The sequence below is a fragment of the Podarcis filfolensis genome, assembly GCF_964270895.1.
Source record: "Podarcis filfolensis genome assembly, chromosome: 4".
In the NCBI taxonomy this organism is placed as follows: domain Eukaryota; kingdom Metazoa; phylum Chordata; class Lepidosauria; order Squamata; family Lacertidae; genus Podarcis; species Podarcis filfolensis.
The window spans coordinates 38,936,866-38,962,545 of record NC_139607.1 but is presented as its reverse complement, the minus strand read 5'-3'; the positions used below and the strand labels follow the sequence as shown (position 1 = coordinate 38,962,545).

The window sequence follows — 25,680 nt, the reverse complement described above, 5'->3', positions numbered from 1 at the left end:
CCTGAGGGACCTTTGGCCACACCCACTTCATTAGGTATTTCAACTAAGATCATGGCCACTGGTCCCATCACCTCCTGACAAATAGGAGGGGAAGTAATGGAGGCAGTGAGAGATTTTACTTTCTTGGGCTCTATGATCACTGCAGATGGTGACAGCAGTCACGAAATTAAAAGACACCTGCTTCTTGGGAGAAAAGCAATGACAAACCTAGATAGCATCTTAAAAAGCAGAGACATCACCTTGCCAACAAAGGTCCGTATAGTTAAAGCTATGGTTTTCCCAGTAGTGATGTATGGAAGTGAGAGCTGGACCATAAAGAAGGCTGATCGCCGAAGAATTGATGCTTTTGAAATATGGTGCTGGAGGAGACTCTTGAGAGTCCCATGGACTGCAAGAAGATCAAACCTCTCCATTCTTAAGGAATCAGCCCTGAGTCCTCACTGGACAGATCCTGAAGCTGAGGCTTCAATACTTTGGCCACCTAATGAGAAGAGAAGACTCCCTGGAAAAGACCCTGGTGTTGGGAAAGATTGAGGGCAGAAGGAGAAGGGGACGACAGAGGACAAGATGGTTGGACAGTGTTCTCAAAGCAACCAAAATGTGTTTGACCAAACTGCGGGAGGCAGTGGAAGACAGGAGTGCCTGGCGTGCTCTGGTCCATGGGGTCACGAAGAGTGGGACACGACTAAACAACAACAACACTGAAGGTCGTAGCTCATTGGTGGAGCCTCTGTTGGGCGCGGAGAAGGTTCCAGGTGCCATCTAGAAACCGAGCTAGATGGGCCAAGGGGCCGGCTCAATAGAAGGCGCCTTCTTATCTCCGGGCGCACCTGAGGGCGCACGCGCACCACTACAAGCGTGTATTCCTTGGAGCCCCAATGGTGTTACTCGAGAGATATCCTTCCCCATGGAGAGAGAGTTGGTTTCAAGGCGCATGTAGAGAGCCACACAATGCCCGGGAACCTCGAAGAGGCGAAGAGCCGCCTCCGCGGAGCTTCCAGCCTCCCCGGCCTGCCGACCCGCGGCGGGGTCTCCTCTCTGAGGCGGCTCCGCGCAGGCCCCGCCCCCTTCGGCCAAGCAGGCGCGAGAGCGCGTCCAGGGCGGGAGCGGCGCGCGGAGGAGCAGCAGCAGCTGAGGCGCCTGTTCCGAGAGAGGACGCCGCCGGGAGGAGTTTGCTCGTCTCCTCGCAGCCAGCCGGGGAAAAGCCAGCCTTGAAGGACAAGCGGGGAAGTCGCCACTGCCGCCGCCAGCCGAGCCACCTGCACGCCTGCCAGACGCCATGGGTAAGAGAAGGGCTGCTTCGGCTCTTGTCTTGAAAACGGCACCGGGGTTTGAACTGCCTTCCCCTCGACCCCTTCAGGCGGGTGTGAGCGGGGCGGGACCCCAACTTGGGTAATTTTTGCAGCAGAGGGAACCTCAAACTCTTAAGCGCCCCTGCATTTTACCCTCTGGAGAAGCCTCCTTTCTTCTTATTGCAGATACTGGCTGGGATGGGAGAGGCACTCTGCACGTGCTCTTGTGCGCGCGGGTCTTTCTTTGGGGAGGCGGGAGAGAGGTGCTGAGCATTGGGAAGAAGTTGGGAGTTGCTTTGCCCTTTGAGATCCCAGGGTCTTCCTCGGGATGCTGAGAGGAGGGAAGGGGAAGCGACGAAACGCAGCCGAGGGAGCCCTGAGATACCAGGAAGGCTCCCTCTTCTCCCTTTAACTTTGCAGTAAGGTTAGAGCCCCGCTGGCCACAGATCACCCTGCAGTGGAGTTTTGTCTGCTCTCTTAAAGCTTCTGACCAGACACAAAGCAGTGTGCAGGAGCAAGCTTAAGATGCATGCTTTGTTTTGGTACATGACTTCAAAACTGTAACATGACTTTAAAACGGCAATACTGCCCTGCATATAGTTCATGGACTCTCACACTCTTACTGTGCCCCTTTTTTAAATTGTAACAAATCAGATCTAATCTGCCTCTGGTGGGTTGGAGCTGGATTTTGGAAAGGGATGGTTAGAGGAAAGGCATAAGCAAACAGTTTCACCTTTTTGAGATCTTGGCTACGATGTTCGCTTTTTTGAATTAAGTGTGTCCACCCAGCCCAACTGAGAATTTATACTTGGCTATAAGTCATAAGTCCTGGCTTGTGTCTTCGTTTAGGGTTGTATGACTTTAAAGCCTGCTTCATTAAACACAATCAATAGATATATTCTGAAAGTCATGGACCGAGCGGGTGTCCTTGTGGGAAAGGTTTTGCCTGATCTTTGTGCAAATGACAACCCTCTCTACTTTACACCTCCTTTTACTTTGCATATCCCTCCCTCCCTCCCCACAAAAAAGGTATTTAACTACTTTTAAAGCTCTTTTGAGTTATTGAAATAACGATGCACTGGAGTTCAGTCTTGATGGCTAAAAGTATATGGCAAAGATTTCACTAATGCATTCCAGCTGTAGACTACTTAAAAAAAAGTCATCTCAGGGATTTATTTTTTGGATGAAGTTGTGAGAATTAAGCACAGTATCAGTTCTTTGTGACACGTGTAATAATTTTGCAGTCAGCATAAATGTACTAATGCACTCCTGAGACACTGCTTTGCTTATATGGTCATCAAATAAATAGGTATATAGTACATAGCATATGGAAGGTGTGGTGACTGACTTGAATTAATTGCAGGAAGTCCTTATTTAGTGAGGGCCCGTTATTGCAGGGGGCTGGGCAGAGGTAGAGAAAGTGTGGCATACTGATCAGGAAGAGTAGGTATAGAAATTGTAGGTTAGAGATAACACTGAAGTGGCAGGAGAAATAGCCAAGAATGTTTTTCCCCATTGTGGTAGAGTATATTCACAGTGTATTTTTTATGACCAAAACTTCGTAGGTGTCCTAACAGGAATTTATGCAGAAAAAAATATTTATTTAGGGAAGGTCTTTAACACTGGCTGCTCAAAAAAGAAAAAAAGAGGCATGATCTAGCTAAACATGTACGGGGGGGGGGATCAACTGTGAACACAATTGTGACCAATTTTAAGGGGATTTCTGGAGTGTGGCAATACTTAGAAGAGCAGTAAGTTTAAAAAAAGATGTAAAAACTGAAATCGGAAGGGCTTATTCAGAGTTCTTGTTTGATTGTGGTTGTTCTTGTGTCTTTGCAGATACAATTGAGGGGGGGACCCTAATATTCTATTTTGGAATTGTAAACTTTAATATGTGCAGGATATCTTGGTTCTCATAATAATTGGAATAATTGAAATTCAGCACACAGATGGATCTCAGGCTATCTATTGTATAGTTTGCTTACAATAAGCTTTTTTGGTTTGGAAGGTTAAAATGAATTCCTTTGGCTCCTGGGTAGAGCAGAAGTTTTATAAAATGCTGACGCTTCAGATAAAGAAGACCAAGTTGCTCAGTTTTAGACTTTATATGACCCAACGAAGGTTATCAGAGCAAGACTGCTGTTTATCAGCTCATATCCCTATGTTAGTATCCAGATGTTTGTACCGTGCATCTGGTTTTAGTTTAAATTATATGTCTATATGGTCTTGGTTGGCCAAAGCCAGAGCGGATGTACAGCATCAAATTAGCTGACATTCTCAAACTGCTTTATGGTTTCCACAATTCCTTATACATTGGGAATGAAGATTAGGCTCCTGAATTGCAGTGCTTGCTTAACTTTGAAAGAAGGGAGGAAGGGCAGGCAGAAGAAGAACTGTCCCTTTTAACCTTGACAAATAGGGAGTTCACTCTCCACTCCAATGAAGTTGATGGGGAAAGTGCCATTTATATTAATCTACTTGTGTTGGCCTTGATCCAGATTTGGTTATAGACAATTTAGTGCTTCTGGGCAGTGTGTGTGTGTGTGTGTGCATATAAAAAAACTTATTCAGCCTGTTCAAACAGGCTTGGGTGAGCATTGTGGATATGGATACATGTATGTATCCAGGTATTGGATACATTTGTTGGGTGCACAGAAGTTTATTTTGCACAAGAGCTCAAACAGACTGGCTTTGTGTATGTGGGTGCACGCGGTTCATTTCGCAATTCCAAAATGATACAATGTACTCCTATTAACTTCTTTTTTTTTAAAGCACGCTAAACAGTTTTAAAACTAGTTTCTGCCCATTCGTCGAAGATGGTTGCAAGCAATCTGTATTGTTTTGCCTCTTTGCAGCAGAAATGGGCCACTAAACATAAACTTGGATACAGGTCTCATTGAGCTGTGTGCTTAAGAGTTGAAAAGCAAAATTAAACATTGAACTCGTTGTACAGAAGCGGGTCAGGTCTGCTAAGCAACTGCACCCTATCCAAGGATACGCATCTCTTAGTCCTAAGATTGAAAGATTGGCAATTGAAATGGTAGCCAAACCATTAAGGTTCTAGAATGATTTTTTTATTGGCATCCTGTGCTATCTACTTAATTGCTTCTACACATGACTTGAAACTGATTAACTGTTATGGAATTTGGTAGGCCATTCTTCTACTAAGATTCATTAATGCAGTAAAACATTAAGACTTTAAACGTTTATTGACTGACTAAATTAAATCATGAGACTAGGGCAGTATTGAAGAATATCGATTAAAATGTGGAAGGGGGAGGAGAGAACCATAAAGAGTACAATCACAATGATAAGCAAGAGTTGGAGAGAGAGGTGAAATGTTTCCTGATTATTGTTGCCATTAGTTCTGATATTGAATCTTAGATATCTTTGTTTTCAATTTATATGTTTAATATTACTTGTGGTAAAAAAGGATGTTTTTAAAGTACTACAGTGGTACCTCAGGTTACATACGCTTCAGGTTACAGACTCCGCTAACCCAGAAATAGTGCTTCAGGTTAAGAACTTTGCTTCAGGATGAGAACAGAAATCGTGCTCTGGCAGCACAGCGGCAGCAGGAGGCCCCATTAGCTAAAGTGGTGCTTCAGGTTGAGAACAGTTTCAGGTTAAGTACGGTCCTCCGGAACGAATTAAGTACTTAACCTGAGGTACCACTGTATTATAACATTGATAAAGGGGGGGGGGAAACCCTCCCCAGATTCGAAAAATCATTGCCAGCCAGTTGGCAATCTCCCTTTCTTGGGCAAGGGTCATATTCAGGTGCTCCTGGAGGAAACAGATTTTTAAGATCTATTTCAATTGGGGGTTAGGCCCTGTTTTGGCACAGAAACTGCTTGGGTTGCCCTGTATGATGACCTCTTTTGGGAGAGAGGGGGGGAAAATATGTCCCTGTTCATTCCAACCTCTCAGCAGCTTTCAATGCCATTGCCTACGGTATCCTTTTGGAGTGACTCTCCCAAGTCTTACTTGGATAGTTGTTTCCAGAAGGTGATGCTTGGGAGTGCTATTTGGCCCTATTGTTCAGTTTTATCCCTCATGCTGTACAGCATCTACATGAAACCATGAGTGGGGTCATTCAGAGTTTTGGAGTATATTGTCAGCAATATGCTGATGACCCAGAGCTCTAATTCTCCTTTACATCTGCAGGTGTGGCAGTAAATGTGCTAGACTGAGGTCTAGCCTCAGTAGCAGACGGGATGAGAGCCAACAAACTGAAGCTCAATCTAGATGAGACAGAGGCACTTTTAGTGGGCAGTTCCCTAGAACGTGATGGATGGGGGGTTGCCTGTTCTTGACGGGGTTACACACACTCTCTCTGAAGGAACAGGTACTTCTCGATTTTTTGCGTCACCTAAGGCTCAGGTGGCTTCAGTGGCACAGGGTGTCTTTCATCAGCTTCAAATGACGACCCAGTTGCACCCCTATGTGAATAGGGATAACCTAACTTCTGTTGTATATGCTCTGGTAACTTCTAGGTTAGATTGCTGCAATTCAAAGTTCTGGTTTTGACCTATAAAGCCTTAAATGGCTCAGGACCGCAATATCTCAAGGACTGCCTCTACCCATATGAACCAACCCCGACCATGTGCTCGTCATCTGAGGCTCTCCTTTGTGTTCCTTCTCCATGAGAGTTCTGGAGGTGGCAACATGAGAATGGGCCTTTTCTGTGGTGGCTCCCCATTTGTGGAATGCTCTCCCCAGGGAGGCTCATCTGGCACCTTTGTTACATAACTTTATATGCCAGGCAAAAAACATTCCTCTTCTCCCAGGTTTTTAGCTAATTAAATAAGATATGGACTCTTAAACTGGGGTGGGGGTATGTTTGCATTTCTGTTGTTTTAACATGATAACAACAAAGGATAAAAAAGAAGAAACCTTATACTGTATGATCAGTTCTGTAAAGTGTACCATCAGATATTTGGACCCGGAGACGTAGTGTTGTTTTGACAGTTTTAGGCTTGATAAGCAGCATTTGGGGACAGTGACCTACTGTAGGGCAAGACTGGAGTCTTGCTTACAATAGCAAGCATGTGAAGAAGATAAGCAAAAGGACTGCTGCCCAGAGCAGGACTGGAAGCATCCAGAAACAATGTTGCTTTGGCCAGGGCTGTTAAAGCAACAGTCTTGATTTTTGTTTTAAAACAGCAAGTTATTCCTTTCTCAAAGGCCACTCTAAAACGTTTGTAAATGTTCCATCCTGCCTGAAAGTGTTAGTTGCGATCAGAACATTTGTTTATTCTATACAGCCATATCGTAAAATATGGGTGGTGGTAGTGTACAGCTGTAAAACATAAAATGCCATTGTAAACAATACAAATCATTAAAGTGACTTGTTAATCAATTTAAACACCTGTTAAGGCTTCTTGGCATGAAAGGGCATTCAAGATACACCTGAAAGCCAAGCGGTTTTGCCTGCCAAATCTCTGCTGAAAGAATGTTCCTTCCACAGCACAGGACTGGTGGCATTAAATACCCAACTTCCTTTGGACTCCAATCAGGCCTCTGTAACACAAGGGCAACTAACAGTGTTCCTCCCGATGGAGCTCTGAATGCACTTCACCCAGCAGCTAACTTATAGAAGTCACACTCTTTCCAATATTCTTATCTACCTGGGCTATTGACTTGCCCTTCTGGTGCAAAGGGAGCTGGATAGATTTCACTAGGGAAGCTCAGGGAAGTGAGGGATGAGAGTTGGATGAGATACTGTTTTCTAATACCATTGCTTAGCTGGCATAGTTGATGCCAATAATTAATGAGAACCTGAACAAGCTTTGATCAGTAAACCACATTAAGGAATGAGCAAACTAACAGGAACTGCCCAGTTATGGTAAGTAGTTACTTGACGCCTGATGTTACCAATTGAGGTGGGGGGAAAGGACTCTGAACTCTGTCCATCTTTAAACCGGTCCTCAGAATGCAGTTTGAGTTGTGAAGACATTCTCAAAGCACTCTGGGTTAGGCTAGCCACCTCAACAGGAGCTTCAGTTCCAGACAGGTCCTCATGCTTTTGGTAGCTGTGCAGACACTTGGTTTACCTCTTGATAGATTTTGAATTATTAGGAAATTTCCTAACTGGCTTATAGACTTGACTACATCAGATGGATTTTCTGACTTTCGTGCTTGTTTGTTTGAATACTAGATCAGGCAAGCCACCATACCCTTTTGGGGTTATTGTAGCCTTTGAGTCGAGGGCAGGCAACCCTTTTCAAGTTACTGCATTGCCCAGCAGTTCCCCTGAACTGCTGCTGACGGAACATCCAGACTTCAGAGCTGCACCTCAGTTGTTCCCTGTAGACTTTTGCTGTGCCTCTCAGAGGTTTGGATGAAAAGCAGAACTTAGATATGAATGCCATGCTAAAAGCAAAAACGACTTGGATATTTCAAGAGAAGGATGTTTTGTTATATACCTCGTTGGTGTCAATAGATACACTGGCAAACCTGCCTTGTGCATGCAAATACCTTTTGCTGACAGAGGATTGTACAACAGAGCTCCTCCCTCTAAAGCAGGCTTAGGAAGATATTGTGCCAGAGGAATAGTTGGATCTGGCTGCTTGTTAACTGTCCATGTGTTACTAACTTCCATCTCAACCCCTCCCTTTTCAGTCTAAACCCTGTTACATGCCTGAGAAACAATCTTGTAGCCAGATTCCTTGGCGTGAGACCGACTAAGCTGAATGGGTCTTGAACACTGGGGTTTTCATAAGAGAAGAGGAAATGAGCAGGCCAGTTCCTCCCTCCACTTTTAAAGGACATAGCTGGAGAATACTAAAGAAAAGTTGATTACACAAACATCAGCTCTCTGTATCTCCGTCTCTTGTCGGCAGACTAATGCCACTTTTTGTTTGAGAGAGAAGATGGCACACATTTTTTCAGCAAACTTTTGAAAAGGTAACTTCAAGAAAATCAACTAGATAGACCTTTGGCCACACTGCTACTGTTGAAAAGTTATGTTAGTTACAAACTCCATGAACAGCATACTTTTAACTACCTGGAGTTAGGGCTCCAACGTACGATTTGAACTGGGAAAAGAAAGACAAATCTGTTTGTGTTTAAACTGTGCTTTCTTCTTCTGAACAGCTGGAGGCAAATCCTGAAAGAAAAGCAGCCCTCTTTCTTCCTATTCAACTGTACATTTTGTCCAGGCAGGATTAAAAACCCTTTGTGAGACACAGTAATGGTCAAATTTGATTAGTATTGGTCATTATAGTTGGCTACATTTCAATTGTGGGATCCTTTGGTCCAGTACACGCTTAAATCCTTTCTTTTCATATGCATACTTTCCCCCTGATGAACTTAAAAATATTAATTGCTATCTCTCTTTACCTAAATAAATAATCCATTGTTCTTGAAACTTTATTGTCTTTTTGTTTGTTTGTTTCAGATCTCATTTGAATGATAAACTAAGGGAACCAAGCATTTAAAAAAAAAAAGTCTGTGGTTTTTGTATGTGAGCTATCACACAACTGATTCTTTTCTTACAATGTAGTGAGTCATAATACGCTTTTAAAGTTAAGCATGAAAACACACTGGACTGTATTGTTTAAAATATTATGAGAGATCTTGAACTTGCTTTGATCAATGGTTCCTTGAATAAGTTCTCTGTTCAAGTCAGATGACAGAATTTGACACTTTGGATTGTTTTAACTTTAATGTATATCATTGCCCTCTGAACTTTGTTCGGTTATTTTGCTTGCTTATGTAACAGGAAGATCATAGTGAACACTTGTTCTAAAGTACTAAAGAATTCCACACTTTCATTTTTTAACGTTCTTAAACTGAGCCTAAATTCCATTGTGTTCAGTTCATGCATGATATCTTAGTTCACATATCAAGTCAGCACAGTTACATGAGCACCCACACTGTGGGATAGCTTTTAAAGCTTCAAAGGGATGCACTGTGCTGAACTCACAAATGTGAGGAAGGAAGGATAATATCTAATAATAATATCCTCTCCTAGCATCTGTTCACATCCTTACACCCTTGAAGGTTGTCCCCATCTTCTGGAATTCTGAAATCTCTTCTAATCTATGCAGGGTCAGGACGGGTCACGCAAGGAACTCCCTGCCTAAGGCTGGGATCAATGTTGCCCTTTTACTTGCACAGTAATGTTGATATAGAACAGTAATGGCCAACGTTGTGCCTGTGAGTGCCTGTCGGTACTTCCTAGGGTGCCAGAGAAAGATCTCAGCAAATCCACAGTACACAAAAGACTGGTGGGTGGTTTTTTTGCTCCACTCCTGATTCCGAGTTGTGATGCTCCTGCATTAAACTTGTCCACATTGGGCGCCAAGGTTAGACACCCACCCTATCTTCTACTCTGAATAGATAGAGATTAGCTGTAATGTGTTGTAGAGCAGTGAGTATTGCCTTTTCTCCATTGATGTGGGGACATTCCAACACCATTTTGTAATCCTGCCTCTCTTTCAGATGTGGCAGTTATTGTGTTATGCCACAGACCTCATGGCAGCCATTTTGTGACTGGCGCCCATGGTGCTCTCTCAAAATTCCAGATGTGTCCACTGACCGTAAAGGCTGCTGACCCAGCTATCAATCTGCTGTTGAATAAGACTCAAGAAAGATGACTTTGGTTACTACTCTGACAAAACAGAAAATAAAAGGAAGGATGATGAGGGACACTGTGCCTCTGAAAAAAGTAAGAGTGTAGTGCTGTCTCCACTGCTTAACTTAATGGAGGCTATAGTATGCACTCACAGTGGCAATCAGATTGTCTATAGTCTAGATATTCCAAGCAGTGGTCTCCAATGAAGATTCAACAGAATATAAATTGGAGTTGCTCTAGAGACAAAGAAACATAAGGTAAATATCTCTCCAAAAAAACCAAAAACAAAACCCCAACAGATTCATAAGTTCCTCTTTATTGTGACCTTCAGTAAAGTTTTCATTTATGAATACGTTGGCTTCCTGAGCATGTCATCGTTAGAGGTGACCTGTTCATCCATGGAATTGAATATTATCACCTTCTACCTTTAGTCAGAAAGGTGAAAAACATAAAATTTAATATAAGAGAAAGTGACTTACTGTAGCGCTTCATTAAAATGTGGCAGTTCCCAGTCCCGTGCTTGCCACACATCTACTAAGCAGTGAGGAGATTTGAGCAGGGATCCTCTGCAGTTTCCCCATGCTGGTTTTTCCCTAGCTAAGGACTCCACCATCTGCTCATCAAATGAAGAAAAGCAGTTTGGGGGGGGGGGTGTTGCAGACAAGAAGTGGTGGCAGACAAGAAAAGGGTTACGCATCTTGTTCCACCAAGTGCAACTCCCCAGCAAGTTTCTCCATTGCTTCCATTTTGCACTTTGATAAACAACAAGAAGGAGAATTCTACATTTGCTGCTGAATTCCACCACATGGGTCTGTTGTATGCAAGGATGAAAGCGTCTCTGTATTTAGGTGTCTCCCTATAACTAACAGGTATCACTGTCCCAGTGTTCCATCCTCCTAATATCATTGATTTGATTTATATTTGTGTCATTCTTAATAATAATAATAATTTATTATTTATACCCCGCCCATCTGGCTGCGTTTTCCCAGCCACTCTGGGCGGCACCCAATCAAATATTAAAAACACAATACAGCATTAAAAATTAAAAACTTCCCTAAACAGGGCTGCCTTCAGATGTCTTTTAAAAGCAGAATAGTTGCTTATTTCCTTGACATCTGTTGGGAGGGCGTTCCACAGGGCAGGTGCCACTACCAAAAAGGCCTTCTGCCTGGTTCCCGGTAACCCCACTTCTCGCAGTGAGGGAACCACCACAAGGCCCTCAGAGCTGGACCTCAGTGTCCAGGCTGAACGATGGGGGTGGAGACACTCCTTCAGGTATACAGGTATAGCTCACAACAGCAATAAAGCACACAAAATGCATTAGAACAACACATTCATATTGATGATTCAGAATTGGAGAACAGTATCATAAAAGCTTACATGGCCCAGAGTGTTTTAAACATTAGTTAACCCAGCAGATTATTCTCCAAACAATGCCACACCTCTAAAAGATGGTTAAAACAGCTTAATAATTCCAGACCAGCAGCATTAAAGAACTTTAGAGAAGCTCACTCAAAACAGGTAAGTTTCTAAACTTTGGGCCAAATGGAGATTGTTGGGGGGGGGGAGTTCCATAAGCTAGAAGTCACAACTGAGAAGGTCTTGTCTCTTGTGCTCTCCAGCCAATTTGATCTTACAGTGGGCCTATATGCAGAGATTCTCAAGCAGATCTTAATGTCAAGGCAGAATGGTCTATATGTGCATGCTTGCAGATCTACCTTTACTAGCAGTCAATGCAGCTGGTAAAAAAGCAGGTCAGAATGTACATCTAGATATGGACGTGTCTCTGTACCAAGTTGCACTCAGTGGAATGTCTATTCACTTGTAACTATGCACCACTAGAGGAACCCACAACTGAAATAAAAATTTTAAAAGTCTGCAACTGACACTTTCAAAGATACATCCCCTTGCCTGCCCACCTCCTCTGCCCCTCTCTCCAAGTTGCAATTTTGCTTGTTTATCAAAGCAAGTCAGCAGAATGGAATGGAAATCTTGGCACATTTTGATGAAGCATGGATGTACCAGCCTGATGCTATACTGAGGTTATGTTTGTGACCCAACTTTCGGGGGCTACAATACCCACAGCACAGATGTCTGGAGAGTTCTTGTTGATGTTGGAGAGCGTGCTGAAAAAAGGGGAAGAGATTCTGGGGAAATAAATGCAGAGTTTGGTGTAATCCCCCCCCCCATCTTAGATTTCAGCCAGCCGATGTTTATAAGGGGAGTGGGAACTACTTGAATAATCCTTTGCGAAAAAGTTGTCTGTAAACATTGTCTGGAATCCTGATCTGAGGAAATTAAAGCTTTGCTTCCCTGTGATGTTTGACACCTATTAACTTCTGTCTAGCTTGACAAGTTGCCAGTAAAAAGGCATCAGTTGTGCACAAATCCATATCTAAATTTTATTCCAAAAACAGTAATCTGTTTTTAGTCTTTGGGAAGTTGTTCCCTGCTGTGAATAGGAAACAGAGTATGATTCCTACCATATATGATTACTAGATCTTGCAATCAGATACCATAATTATTGCCATATCTTCATATCCATTATTTGTATCTCACATTTTCATTCCATCCTTCCTCCAAACAGCTCACAACAATGCACATGCATGGAGGTTGCACTTATTCTAACCTCACAAAAATCCTGTGGAGGTGACTAGGCTGAAAGCATGTGACTGGCCCAGGTCAACCACTCAGCTTGATGGTAAATAGGGATTTGAACCCAGATTTTCCTAAGCCATGGACACAGTGACTCTTATATTTGTGACAAATTGAAAATAAATATTGGTGGGAGCAGCTGCTGATGGAAGCTCTGTTTAGGCAAGTACTACTCTTGTGAATTATCCCCATAAGATATATAACAAAGGGATCTGTGGTTTTAACAGCATTATTCCATGGAGGGAAAAAACATATAAGCACAGCTGGAGCATGGTATTAATCTACAGAACACAGGCATATTGAGTTCAGAAGAGCAGACTAGTTTCTGTGTATGTCAAATGGATTTCCTTTAAAACAGTGTACTAATGCAGCTGTCCATTTCAGAGGCAGCAGTACAGAATGTAGGATTCAGATTTTCTCCTTGGGCGATTGACTCACAGCTGACGCCCCTTGCATAAAATGCTGAGAGAAGACAGTGCTTAATTGTACCATTTTGTGGGAGAGTTTGGGTGGTCATATTTTGACTTAGTAAGTTGACATATGAAGAAGCCTCCTTGCTGTATATGCAACACCCATGTGTGAAGGGGTAAACCAACCAGGCAGGAAATCTTCTTTTAACTAGAGTTTCTTGTTTTGTCTGAACCAGGAAACTATGGTTAACAGCTTTGCAATGAATAGACTTCAAACCATGTTTGAATATTCTGACTTGTTCTGAAGTTGTTGGCCATAATTCCCTGGTTTATAGTTAATGGAGGGCCTCCTGTTTGCTTGCTCACTTGTTCAAAGGGAAAAGCAAAGAAGCTTTGTGTGCAGCTGAAAGACTTGTTCATATTTCAGCTTATTATGTCATGCTCTAATAGTCCAAACATGGTCAGTGAAAAGCATGAAGCAAAGTATTAACTGTTTTTCAGAGCAGTCTGGGTGTACTCATCACTGCTCATAAAAACAGACTAACTTTTGCCTGCAAATGCTACCTTCCTGGTGTAAAACTTCTTGCTAACATCTCTTCTGAAGTGCCAGATAATGACGTACTTTCACACTTGGGCATAGCTCATTCCCGCTTCATGTGGTTGATGGAGAGAAGTGCATCCTTGTTTTAACTTGTGTTAAAATTGTGTTGGCTTAGCTATGCTTGAGCAGCTCTGGAAACTGTATCCCATGGTGCAATTGTTGCCAGTGGAATTGTGGGTGGAGCCAGGTCACACTTCGGGCCCATCCATACTTTTGCTTAATGTGGATTACATCAATTCTGAATGAACCTCTAACTTCGCACAACCCAGATTTTCACTACAGGACAATAACGTCTGGAAAGGAGGGAAAGTACTGTCACAAGACACTATTGAGGAGACATAGTTGGTCATTTACCCTGATTTCTCTCCTTGGTTTATCTTGAACTCCACCCTTCTCTCACCACACCCCACCCACGTCCTCCTCCTCCTTCATGCCTTCTGCTTTTAGGACTTCTTATTCTTGCTTCTGGGAGCAATCTTTTTAATTTTCCAACTGGCTGATGATTTCAGCAGCTGGACAATTTTTTGTTAGCACCCCTTTTAATGATTCTTTTTCACTTTTCATAAAACCACAGGCTAGCAGTCGTTACTTGTTAGAGAGAGAGACCATAATCCTAGGTTTGAATATAGCACTTAGCTGCCTATCCCTTTCCTGGTTTGTACCCCACTCATACAGGAGAAGGACTGAAGCTGAAGTGATCAGGCTTGCATATGTGGTCAGTGCACCACATCCTTGGCTTAGCATTATGTGGAAATACTGCCATTGTTTCAGCATTGACCTGTGGAAATGTCCAAGAAGAGTCATAACACAGACATGCCCATTGCAGCAATCTTATTGATGATATATAAAACCTAGCTGTTTGTGCATGGAAGCACTTGGAAAATCTTCTAGTGGTCCAAATGCTGTCATGCACCATCTCTCTCTGTTTTCTTAAGAAAGGTGCAAGAGATATAATAGAATCAGGAATGCACATTATTTTGCACTGCCCCTGGTGCAGTCAGACAAATTGATATAAGTTTATTAATCAGTTATTAGTAGGGAGTGGCATTCAGACAAATGTAAAGTAGCCTTTCTTATGCTTACTAAGTATGGAGATAAGATGGAGATAGTAGCCAGGTTTCTGCAACACACAATGAAGAGTCGTGAATGTTATACAACACTAACTTAAGTGTTCGGTGCAGGTTTTTGATGAGTGATTTTTTTTTTGTACTGAACCCTACTGAAATCTTGTAGTAGTAGTAGTAGTAGTAGTAGTAGTAGTAATATAATACTCTGCCCATCTGACTGGGTTGCCCCAGCCACCCTGGGCAGCTTCCAACAAATATAAAAACATAATAAACATCAAACATTGAAAACTTTCCTTTACAAGGCTGCCTTAAGATGGTACATATGCCAATAAAGATTTGAGAATCTGAGTAAGAGATGTAATCAGTGCTTTGTTTCTGGGGGATACACAGTTCCTATCCCCCCAAAGGTTTAAAGTGTGGCACTTAATGTAATAACTTCATTGTGAGTACTGGCACTTTTTTTTTTTAGTTGCAGTCCTTTAAAATGTTGCAGTAGACTCATGAGATGAATGTTACCGAACTGTGGCTTCTATCCATTCCATGTAATCTATAGAGGGCACCTAACTAATCTTCGCTGTGATCTGGCAGCAACTATTCCACCAGGCTATTGCAGATGGAGAGATGGGACTACAGGGTCTCCACATTGGCTCGGCTAGCAACTTTTAGAGCCTCTACTTGAATTCTCCCCATTATAAAAACTCTGTAACTAGGAACTACTGCTTGAGTTTGCTTTCCCCTCGTCTCCTTCCCAGTCACTTTGCCTTTTGTTTGTGCCTTCCAAGTTTATGTCTGAGTCTTGATTTTTGTAAGATGCTTTGAGGACTTCTTTTTTTTCCTTCAGAAGAGTGGGGGCAAAATGCTTTAAATATGTTGGCTGTTAACTTGAGCAATAATATGTCAGTTGGTTAGTTAAGTACACCTACTACTTACTGGCATGTCTTCAGTCTTTCACAACAAGTTTAATGAATTGTAAAGGATTGTAACCCGCTCTGGAACCTCACAGTGAAGGGCAGGTATTAAAATAAGTAAATAACGTAGAATGTGAGTGGTCCTTAACATATAGTATGAGTATCATGAAGATTGGCATTTTCTCAATGTGTATAATGTTAATTTCTTTTGTAAAAGTTGCTCTATATGGAAACAAACATGCACCCTGTGACCCTTTTGACGAACTTGGAATCTCTGTATTACATACATACAAGCTGTATTACATATGCTCAACATTTTTCACGTAATTACATTTGGGTATTCTGCCCATTAGGCAATTGTTCCATACCTGTTCAGACATTCTTTTCCCATCCAGTCGTCTTCTCAGTTCAGAAGTGACCCATCTCATAGTTAAGATTAGTCCTTAATTCTCTTGGCTAGTATATTCAGGAATTAGCTGGTTGCAGTTACAGCACTGCTTGATTTTTAAAAAGAAAAGTAAGCTGTGCAGTGAATATGATCTTCCTTTATTATTACATCAGATGGGCAAAGTGGTATCTTTATTGAAAATGTAAAGTCTTAATGGTGACAGTTTGTGAGGGAGAAGTGGGGGGAGGCAGAGGTAATGGGCTGAATATGAGCAAATGCAGTTATTGGTACCTAGATGCCATTTAAATCAGGGCTAAAGAGTTAAGCCAAAAGCTGGCGGGTTTTGAGTTCAGATAGAGGACAATGATGAGGCTAATAGCAAAAATTATCGGAAGGAGCATGTAAAGCTTAGCACTGGGAAATAGAGTAATTTAAGTGAGGTGGGAGGCTTGGATAGAGAAAGGTAGTATAATTGTAAGAGTGAAAAGTGGGAAATGAGGACAGAAAGATAAGGTTGGAGATGGTCACGGGGAGCTTTGAAGGTAAGGACAAGAAGTCTGTGCGGAATGACAGCGTAGGGAAATCTGTGGAGGGGCATGATTTTGGCAAGGTATATTTAACGGAAGTGAAAGAAACTGAGATGAAGGGAAATTTCTAGTAGTCAGATCAGTGTTGACCAGAATTTTAGTTAAAGGGGATGTGGCAAAGTGGTGTATCTACCCCTTCCCCCCAATTGTTTCAGGAGAAGCATCATCCTAGCTGAATCCCAGCTTACCCCCATCCTTACCTGTAGCTGCCTATTGAGCATCTAGGTGGGACTGAAATGCATGCGATTTAGGAACATAGAAAGTTGCTTTATACTGAGTCACTTCATGTATTTCTCTAGATGACTGTTGCCAACACTGAATGGCAGTGGCTATCCAGGGACTCAGGCAGGAGTCTTTCCCTGTCCTGGTTTGGACATGCTGAGGATGAAGCATGGATTGGATTTCTGCATGAAAATCTTGTGCTCTTCCATTAACTCATGTCTTTTCTCTTTGAGCCACAGCCCTTCCCTAATAAGCCCACCACACCACCACCAAATCACAAGGGAGCTTTGAGAAACTTCAACTGAGGACAGAGAATACCATGGAGGAGATTATATATAGACATTTCTTATTTTAAGTTTGAAGACAGGCAGACCTAGTATCAGGTGTGAAACTCCCATTGTTCTAAGTGCATTTTGCAACAGGGAATTTCATTAGCGTGAGCACTTTCTGAGCTCTGGGTGCAGCACTGCGCCTAAGATTTCAGATTAAAAGCACAGAGTGGAAGGAAAGGAGAACCTTTTCCTGCCTCCACACTTCCAGCTACTCTCTGAAGACTGGAGAAGAGAATATTAGGGGGGTGGGCAGGGGAAGGACTAGTCACTAGATCATGTGGGAAATGAACATAATATTTTAGTTGCAGTTCATTCATTTTCAGCTTTGTATTCTTAAAAAAAAATGCACCTAGACATTCTGTTGTTGTGCCCATAACCTAGGTTTAAGGTTCCATTTAGCTCCTAGCTTTCATATCTCGGTTTCTAACCCTGCCTAGTTTCTGTGGAGCCTGTCCAGTCCAGACATACATTTTGCTTTTCAGGGCTGATTGTTTTCTAGGCTGTACTCCCAGCAGTGTTGCATCGTGCTTCCAAATGAATGGGCCTGTTCACTGTTCCAGCAGCGTAGGGAAATCGTGTGCTCCCTATGTTCCAGCCTAGTAGAACATATGTCGTGTTTGCTTTTTTAAATCAGCGTTGTTTGTTTTCACAGTAGTTAAGAAGTTGACATTGGCATGAATTCCAATTCTGTAGGAGATGGAATTTAAACAAGTAAGATGAAGCAGGGTTGCTGTCCAGTTCCCTAACTTACAAGAAATGAGCTTTTAAAAAATCACATCTGAAATAGGAACTCTGTTGTAAGATTTGCCAGTGCATTTCCTCTTAATGTGCTGAAATACAATACTGTGGTAGGACGTGTCTTGTCTTTCTGATTTTTTTATTATTTGTTGAGCAGTACAATAGTATGATGAAGTTGGCTCTCTGTATAAAGAAAGTAGCGATAATTGCTGCTTATATTTACAGATGTGCATTCCCCGTACTATCTTTAGACAAGCCAGTAAGAAAACATCTCCCACACTTAATAACTGTTTCCCCAAAGGACCACAGGATGTGGGGCTTTCCCATAACAACAAATATCCTCATCTTCAGTTTAGCTCCTTTCTACATTGTAAAATATTTCAGTTTAAAGGCACTAGAGGAAGTTGACATTTGGCTAATATTTCCTGTCACAATCAAGATTGTGGCTTCTGGGGACCTCTGAGCCCTTGAGAGATTTAAAAAGTGCCCCCCCAAATGTGAGTGTTTCTTTCTATCAGTTCAAAAGTATACTACCGTGAGTAGATAAATAGGTACCACTGGGGCGGGAAGGTAAACAGCGTTTCCATGCGCTCTGAAACTCATCAGGGTGTTCTGTTGCACCAGAAGCAGTTTAGTCCTGCTGGCCACATGACCTGGAATGTTGTCTGCAGACAAACGCCGGCTCCCTCGGCCTGAAAGGGGAGATGAGCACCTCACCCCATATTCGAATTTGACTTGACTTAACCGTCCAGGCGTGGGTGGCGCTGTGGGTTGCCGATCGTATGGTCGGTGGTTCGAATCCCCGCGGCGGGGTGAGCTCCCGTCGTTCGGTCCCAGCTCCTGCCCACCTAGCAGTTCGAAAGCGCTCTTAAGTGCAAGTAGATAAATAGGGACCGCTTTATAGCGGGAAGGTAAACGGCGTTTCCGTGTGCTGCGCTGGTGCTGGCTCGCCAGCTGCAGCTTCGTCACGCTGGCCACATGACCCGGAAGTGTCTTCGGACGGCGCCGGCTCACAGCCTCTAGAGCGAGATGAGCACGCAACCCTAGAGTCGGACACGACTGGCCCGTACGGGCAGGGGTACCTTTAACCGTCCAGGGGTCCTTTACTTTTACCTCTGAGATATCCAGTTGAACTTGGTAATATTTCTCATATTCCATAATAATCTCTGGACTGCTGCCATCAGGCACTTTTCCTTCAGCTTGTTTGCTTTCTCCTGCTCTTCTCCACTTCCCAACTATAGGAAAAAGCAGCTGAGCCCAAGAGAACAAGGAAGCAAAATAAACCCCAGCAGAATTGATTTTCTCCTTCCTGGTAACCTATTGAACAAGAGAGAAGGGTTTTGGGATTTCGCCATACCACCCACAACCTGTTACTGATGCTTTCATAGCAGTCATCTGTTTAGCAGGTTCGCCACACACAAGGGCATCCTCTACTGGTTGTGGCAAGTTCTTGCTGTTCCCAATATAGCGGCTTCCTGCCTGGATCCGGCTTCTGAAACAGAAGGGAAATTCATTTGGGGAAGTCTGTTCCATGGATTGTCCTTGATGATTGTCTTTCCACTCCCAAGCACATATATAAATTCAAGTCGCAGGGAGAGATAGAAAATCAGGAGAGTTGTATTTATAAGTAGTTTCCTATTATCTACGGGCAGCGCTCGAAGTTGGGATGTCATTCCATTTCTTTTCATATGGACCTTTAACTTGTCACAATTTTGTTCTGGTGAACATGACTGAGTCTGTCCTGATCACCCTGCTTCTCCTCCTCCCATTTCAGACACTGTTTAGGGAACCTGTGGCCCTCCAAATGTTGTTGGCTGGCAATGATGGGATTTGGAGTTCATCCACATGGTTTAAGGAGTCCTGGTTTAGGAAAATGGAAAAAAGTGCCATTTCTCCACTCTTGAAAAGTTGCTGCTGTTGTTATTCATTTTTATTATTTTTATTTTATTGAATTTCTATACCGCCCTATACCTAGAGGTCACAGAATAAAATCTCTCGTTCCACAAGTCAGGACAGCAATATAAGACATTAGGTTGGGGACTGGGATACCATAAGTACGAGCCAGTTTTTCTCCTCTCTGAACTTGTAGGGGTTTCTAAAATCATATGAAATAGAAGTCTAGATTTTCTGATACATTTCTTTTTAAATATTTTGATACGTAATATGTTGCCCTGGCGGCTTCTAGTGGTTGGTTTGGAGGGAAACCGTGAGTGTTAGTTCACACGAAGTGCTAAGCCAGAGCTGTGATTTGTTTCTTCTTGCCTTGGCAAGAGGACTGGTGTGACAGGCATGATTTGAGCAGTGTACACTAGCAACCTGCTTGTTTGTGGTAAGCTGTGGTTTGTTTCAGACGCCTTCTGTTCTCTCTATTGTTCCATATCCCCACTTGTATCTTGCTCTGATATAATTCCATGATCATTCCAAATTAGTACCCTGGCTTAGTTTCTTATAAATCCTTATTTGTAGACGTACACATGAATTGTATTAAATTATGGCATCTGTCTAAGTGATTGCATTTTCTGAAGTGGGAAGAGTCGCGCAATCCCTGACCTCACTTTAAAGTCATCAGATAGCAGTGTGAGAAGGGGGAGAACTGCAGGCAATTAGACTTGTCATCACCAAATGTGGCCGCTGCTTGTCTTATCAACTGCAATAAATAACAACAACAACAATTTATTATTTATACCCCGCCCATCTGGCTGAGTTCGCCAGCCACTCTGTGCGGCTTCCAATCAAGTGTTAAAAACAATACAGCATTAAATATTAAAAACTTCCCTAAACAGGGCTGCCTTCAGATGTCTTTTAAAGAGAAGATAGCTGCTTATTTCCTTCACATCTGAGAGGAGGGTGTTCCACAGGGCAGGCGCCACTACCGAGAAGGCCCTCTGTCTGGTTCCCTGTAACCTCACTTCTCGCAATGAGGGAACCGCCAGAAGGCCCTCGGCACTGGATCTCAGTGTCCGGGCTGAACGATGGGGGTGGAGACGCTCCTTCAGGTATACAGGACTGAGGCAGTTTAGGGCTTTAAAGGTCAGCACCAACACTTTGAATTGTGCTCGGAAACATACTGGGAGCCAATGCAGATCTCTCAGGACCGGTGTTATATGATCTCTCAGGACCGGTGCAATAAAGATTGAAAGGACTGAGCCTTCCGCCCCAAGCCTCACATCAGTGCAAACATATACATTATCTGGGGTAGTAAGGGAAGGACTACAGCCCAGTAGGGTAGAGTCCCTTCTTTGCATACAGTTCCTGGAATCTCCAGGTTGTGTTGGGAATGCATCCTTTCTGAAACCCTGGAGAGCTGCTGCCAGTCAGTGTAGGCAGCACTGAGCTAGACAGGCAAATAGTGTGACCCGGTGCAAGGCAGCTTCCTATGTGGGATGCACTTTCATAGGGTTTGACTATATTTCATGGGGAGCATATGCTTGCTGCTAACCATAGGCTCTTCCAGTAACATCTGTAGAAGAAATGTGTGAAAAGACAGCATTGTGTTTGATGTTTCCCTTTCCCTGCTCATTAGCTGCTGCTGCTTGCGGGGCAGCAGAGGAAGTGGTGAATAGGCCAACATCATCTGACACATGTTCACAAGTTGCCATTGGGAAGACATAAGAGATGCCTAGGGTTCCACCTTTCTTTCCTTCCCCCCCTCCCCCAAAGATATTTTATGAAAGTTTTCACAATACAGTAAAATAGTATTTAGAATAGAATCAAAAAGACAAAAAGGAAAGGGAAAAGAAGAAGAAAAGATAGAGTAAAAAGAAAAGGAGGAAGCAGAGAGATAAGGAACATTAAGAATAAGCCCTATCATAATCAAGCACAAATATATATATGTATATGTATCCTTCTATCATCTTCAATTCGCATACAAAGAAGTGAGCCTTCCCTTCTCTCGCCAGAAGAAGCTTCCCTCTTCCTTATCCTCACATTGGGTTCCACCAGCTCATCAGGTACAAGAAAATTCTGGTTAACATTGCAACAGCAAGTTTCGATATTAATATTTGTAAATGGAATCTCTCTCTCTCTCTCTCTCTCTCTCTTTCTCTCTTTCTTTCTCTCTCTCTCTCCCTCTCTCGCTCAGCTTTAACATTAAAAAACAGTCCAGTTGCAAAATTTACAAAGAGGTTTCTAAGATTTACTTCTTATTAGAAAGATATATAGCAAATCCCTACTTAATTCTCCTGTGATCAGTAGAAACTATATTTCAGAGAGGGTGGGAAAATTTAAAACACTTCATTGCTTGTGTTCTTCCTTGCATTTCAATTAGTCTCTTTGTTTTATATCTGTTTTGAAGCAAGAAAGGACCTTAGTTCAACTCTGCCTTGTTCTGAAACATGCGGAGTTTTTTCATTAGCACTGCCAGTTTTTTGGATTGGCACCTAAAATGGCTTGGAATGGATGCAACTTTCTATGTCCCTTGATAGTAAGAAGTTTAGTTAGAGTTGTCTGCATGATGGGAACAAAAAGCATGTAAGGCTGTATGTGTTAAAGAAAAGTTTAAAATACATTTTAGGTCTGAAATAACTCCGTGTAATTGGATTAAAAAAAAAATTGGGTCAACAGCCTCTCAGTAATTTTTAGCTCAAAAATGTCCTCTTTGGCAAACAATCTGCATAGTAAAATATAAAGAGCTAGTAAGAGGGCTGTAATTTGTCCACCACATATATTTGGATTTAAATAGATTTCTAGGCAGCTATCCTGATCCAGTGAATTGGTGTAATTGACTGAGGACTGCAGGTAGTTATAAAGAGGGTATCCCTTATCAATGTGCTTTAATTAGGGTCGTGACTTTCAAACTAAGACCTGTTCCGCATTGACTTGTCTGTTGTGGAACCCATAGCATGTTATGGGGAGACTCTGGGGATGTTTTTAGGGCATGCACAAATTCATGCACACAGGGATGCCATCAGGATTTTCTGGGCACGGTACATTGCATGTGGGTTGGGCCTTCCACCCCACCCATAGTTCTGCTGGCAAAAATGGTAACTGGTTTAGCGTGTTGTGTCAAGTGCTTTCCGTGTTCACTCAAGCTCCAGAATGCTTGGAAATCACAGCTTCTAAGTGTGATGTTGTTAGCAGACACATTATTTAGGTAATGTGGTATGAAATTCTGTGTCGTTAGTTTAAGCTTCACCACTACCTTGGAGCCGGTTAGCTGTCAGTGGCAGAAGAGTGGACCCAAATCCCAGACTTGTCTGTTCACTGAAATGGACACAATGGGAGTCCATGCAGCTGAATCTACTATTCCAGTTTCCAGGCATGTGGAAGATGCTGCTGTGGGAATCATCCATATGGTTTTAGCCCTGAACTGGAGATATTTGCACCATGGAACTTAGTTTGGAGTCTGTAATCGGTTATTTTCCAAGAGGAGGAGATAATGCTGGTGAACCAGTGCCAGAAGCAGGGACACTGAGCTTCAGGAACTTTTTGGTCTGTACAGTAGTGCATAACTTCCAACATGCTGCAGAGGAAAATCGGGACACACGTCTTTTGGGGCTGAGTCACATGGCACGTGTCTGTCTCTAAGAGAACTGTAGAGTTTGGCGGGCTACTTGGGGTCATCTGGACTAACCCCCTTGTAAGGCCAAAATTACCAACTCACTCTGGCAGGACAGGTTTCCTGGAGGCCAAGAGCATACCTTCTCTCCTTAAAGCCAGCTTCCGGTGAGGAACGCAGCCAGTCGGGAGGCAGGAAGGAAGTGGTGGAGGGAGCTGGAGCCTGCTTTCACTTCCTCCAATGTTGGACAGAGGTAGCAGCTGTCTAGGCAGCACCACCACTTGGAGACTGTAGGCGCTTCTCTCTCAGCCACTTGCCTCCCAGCCAGGAGAGCTGCATGCAGTTTCTGCCACCACACGCTCCTCTCCACTCACTGCCTGCCCTCACTACCATGCTGAGGCAGCTGACATGCAAGGAAACGCAGGTGCCCAGCAGCGTCCCGAGGAGTTTGGCGGTACCTGCTGGAGCGTAGCACTGCCTCCACCACCTCCATGGTTGAGGGCTGTGGTGCCAAAATCAGGGATGTCCCGATTAAATCAGGACAGTTGATGAGTATGGTAGTGTCCATTGTTGTATCTATTGCTGTGAGCCACTCAGGGCTGCAAAGTGGAAGAAGACAAAAGGGACAGGATTGGCCTCCTAGAAGAATGCAATTTCCCACTCTCCGATTTAGACATGTTTTCTGGTCATGACCGCTGGGCCTTTGCCTATTCAATAACCCCCTTCCCTCTCCAGCCTCTAGTCTTGTTCTCGGTGTCTTCCTCTGTTTTTATCTAATCTCCCTGCCCATCTGCTTCCTTCCCTATCTGCCTGCCTTCAGCTCCCATTCATTTTTTGTTCTGCCTTTCTCTGGTCTGGCTGTTTAGCTCAGATCCTGGCCTGCAACTGCTTCCACTGCTATGACTGTTCTGTGGATCTGCTAAGGCTGTTCTGTGCTTCAGCTAACCACCCCAACACTAGTACACATTTTGCTGGGATTCGCACGTTGAGCTCTCATTATGCTTAGCTGCTTGTGGCCCAGTAATGGAAATCAATATTGAGATGGACTGATCTTTCTGTGTCGTGGGAATGTGTAGACTGCTGCTCTTCATGGATTTTAGGACAAGTTCATTCAGACTTTCTGGTTGCAGACAGACATTTGACTTAGGCTGAGAAACTTCACTGAAAAATATGTGTGTGAATTGTTTCTTACTTCCAAGTAATTGTGCGTTTACGATCTGATTAATACTAATAGACTATCGTCCATCATGAGTAGCTGGCTGGACTGAACATCTGGTGCTAAAGCCAATTTTTTTGCATTTTTGGGTACGTGGGTGGGTGGGTACACACACACACACGCGCGCGCGCACACACACACACACACACACTTTCTGCCTATGCTACTGTGCTGAGGGAAGCCAATAAATAACTTAAAATCTTAAAGAAATTTCAAATGAGGCCATCACAATGATATAAATCTAACATACTTTAAAGTAACTATCTATCAAGCCATGATCCCATGTATGGACTGGGCTAGATCCATATCTATCATTTTAAAAGGCAGTGCTATATTTGTGAAACCAGCTATGCCTAATCCGTGTTCCACTGTCTATCATCTTGTTTCTGGTGCCTAAAGATGAAAAAAAAACCCAAACATGTTGCTTTCCTGGATGAAATTAATATTTTCCTAGTAGGATGCATAGGAGACACTCTGTGCTAGAAATGGATACAGCCTTACTATATTCTGTTTTAGTGCTGAGAAACTGATGGGGAACTTCGAAATGAAATTTGGCAGTTTGCCTGGATATATTCAGTTTTTAACAAGTACCGCTTTGTGCGTTGGCACCCCCATGCTTCCCACCCCCCAACTTTGGTAGCTGAAGAGACAGGGAGGAGGAGGAGGATAAAAAAGCAGCTGCTAGGAAGAAAATGGGCAGAGAAGGAATGAAAAGAGACGGGGGGAAGGAGGGAGAGAGAATTCTTTCACAGCAGCTGTTAGAAGTTGGAGGCATAATTCTTAAATTCCTTATTTGCTTCTAAGCTGTAAAAAGTATCTGAATAACTTTGCTTTCTTCTTTCAAACTGCAATACAATTATTTTTGTCCAGCTCACATTCCAGTCATCTGCTAAGAACTATGCTGTCCTTTAAACTCTTATTCCGCAAAAAAAAAAAATCGCCATATGCTTCAGAGACATACATGAAAAGTTCTAGAAAGTTCTCTTTGGGAATTCCAAAGTACCAGACCTTTTTCTTCTCTACCCCTCCCCATCCCCATGTTCATGAATGCAGTTTGGCTTTAGAACCAAAAAACAAAACGAAACAAAACTGAAACATATTCCAGAGGTGTAACAATCCTAATCCGACCAAAGCAAGGACCCTTAAATAATGCTGGTCCATTTATAGGGCTCAAATTCTACTGGTA

The 25,680-nt window shown here is 43.0% G+C and overlaps 1 protein-coding gene across 4 annotated transcripts in view; it reads left to right on the top strand.

Annotated features, from left to right (window-relative positions):
- Positions 1–969: 969 nt before the first annotated feature.
- Positions 970–25,680, top strand: part of GPM6B (glycoprotein M6B) — a 104,737-nt gene continuing 80,026 nt past the window's right edge. The window contains exon 1 of one of the 4 annotated variants that reach the window (XM_083612185.1): positions 970–1,283. In XM_083612185.1, coding sequence (XP_083468311.1) covers positions 1,280–1,283 — 4 coding nt within the window. In that variant the 5' untranslated portion in view covers positions 970–1,279. The remainder of the gene's footprint in view (positions 1,284–25,680) is intronic. The other 3 variants (XM_083612183.1, XM_083612181.1, XM_083612178.1) reach the window with 3 other exon arrangements.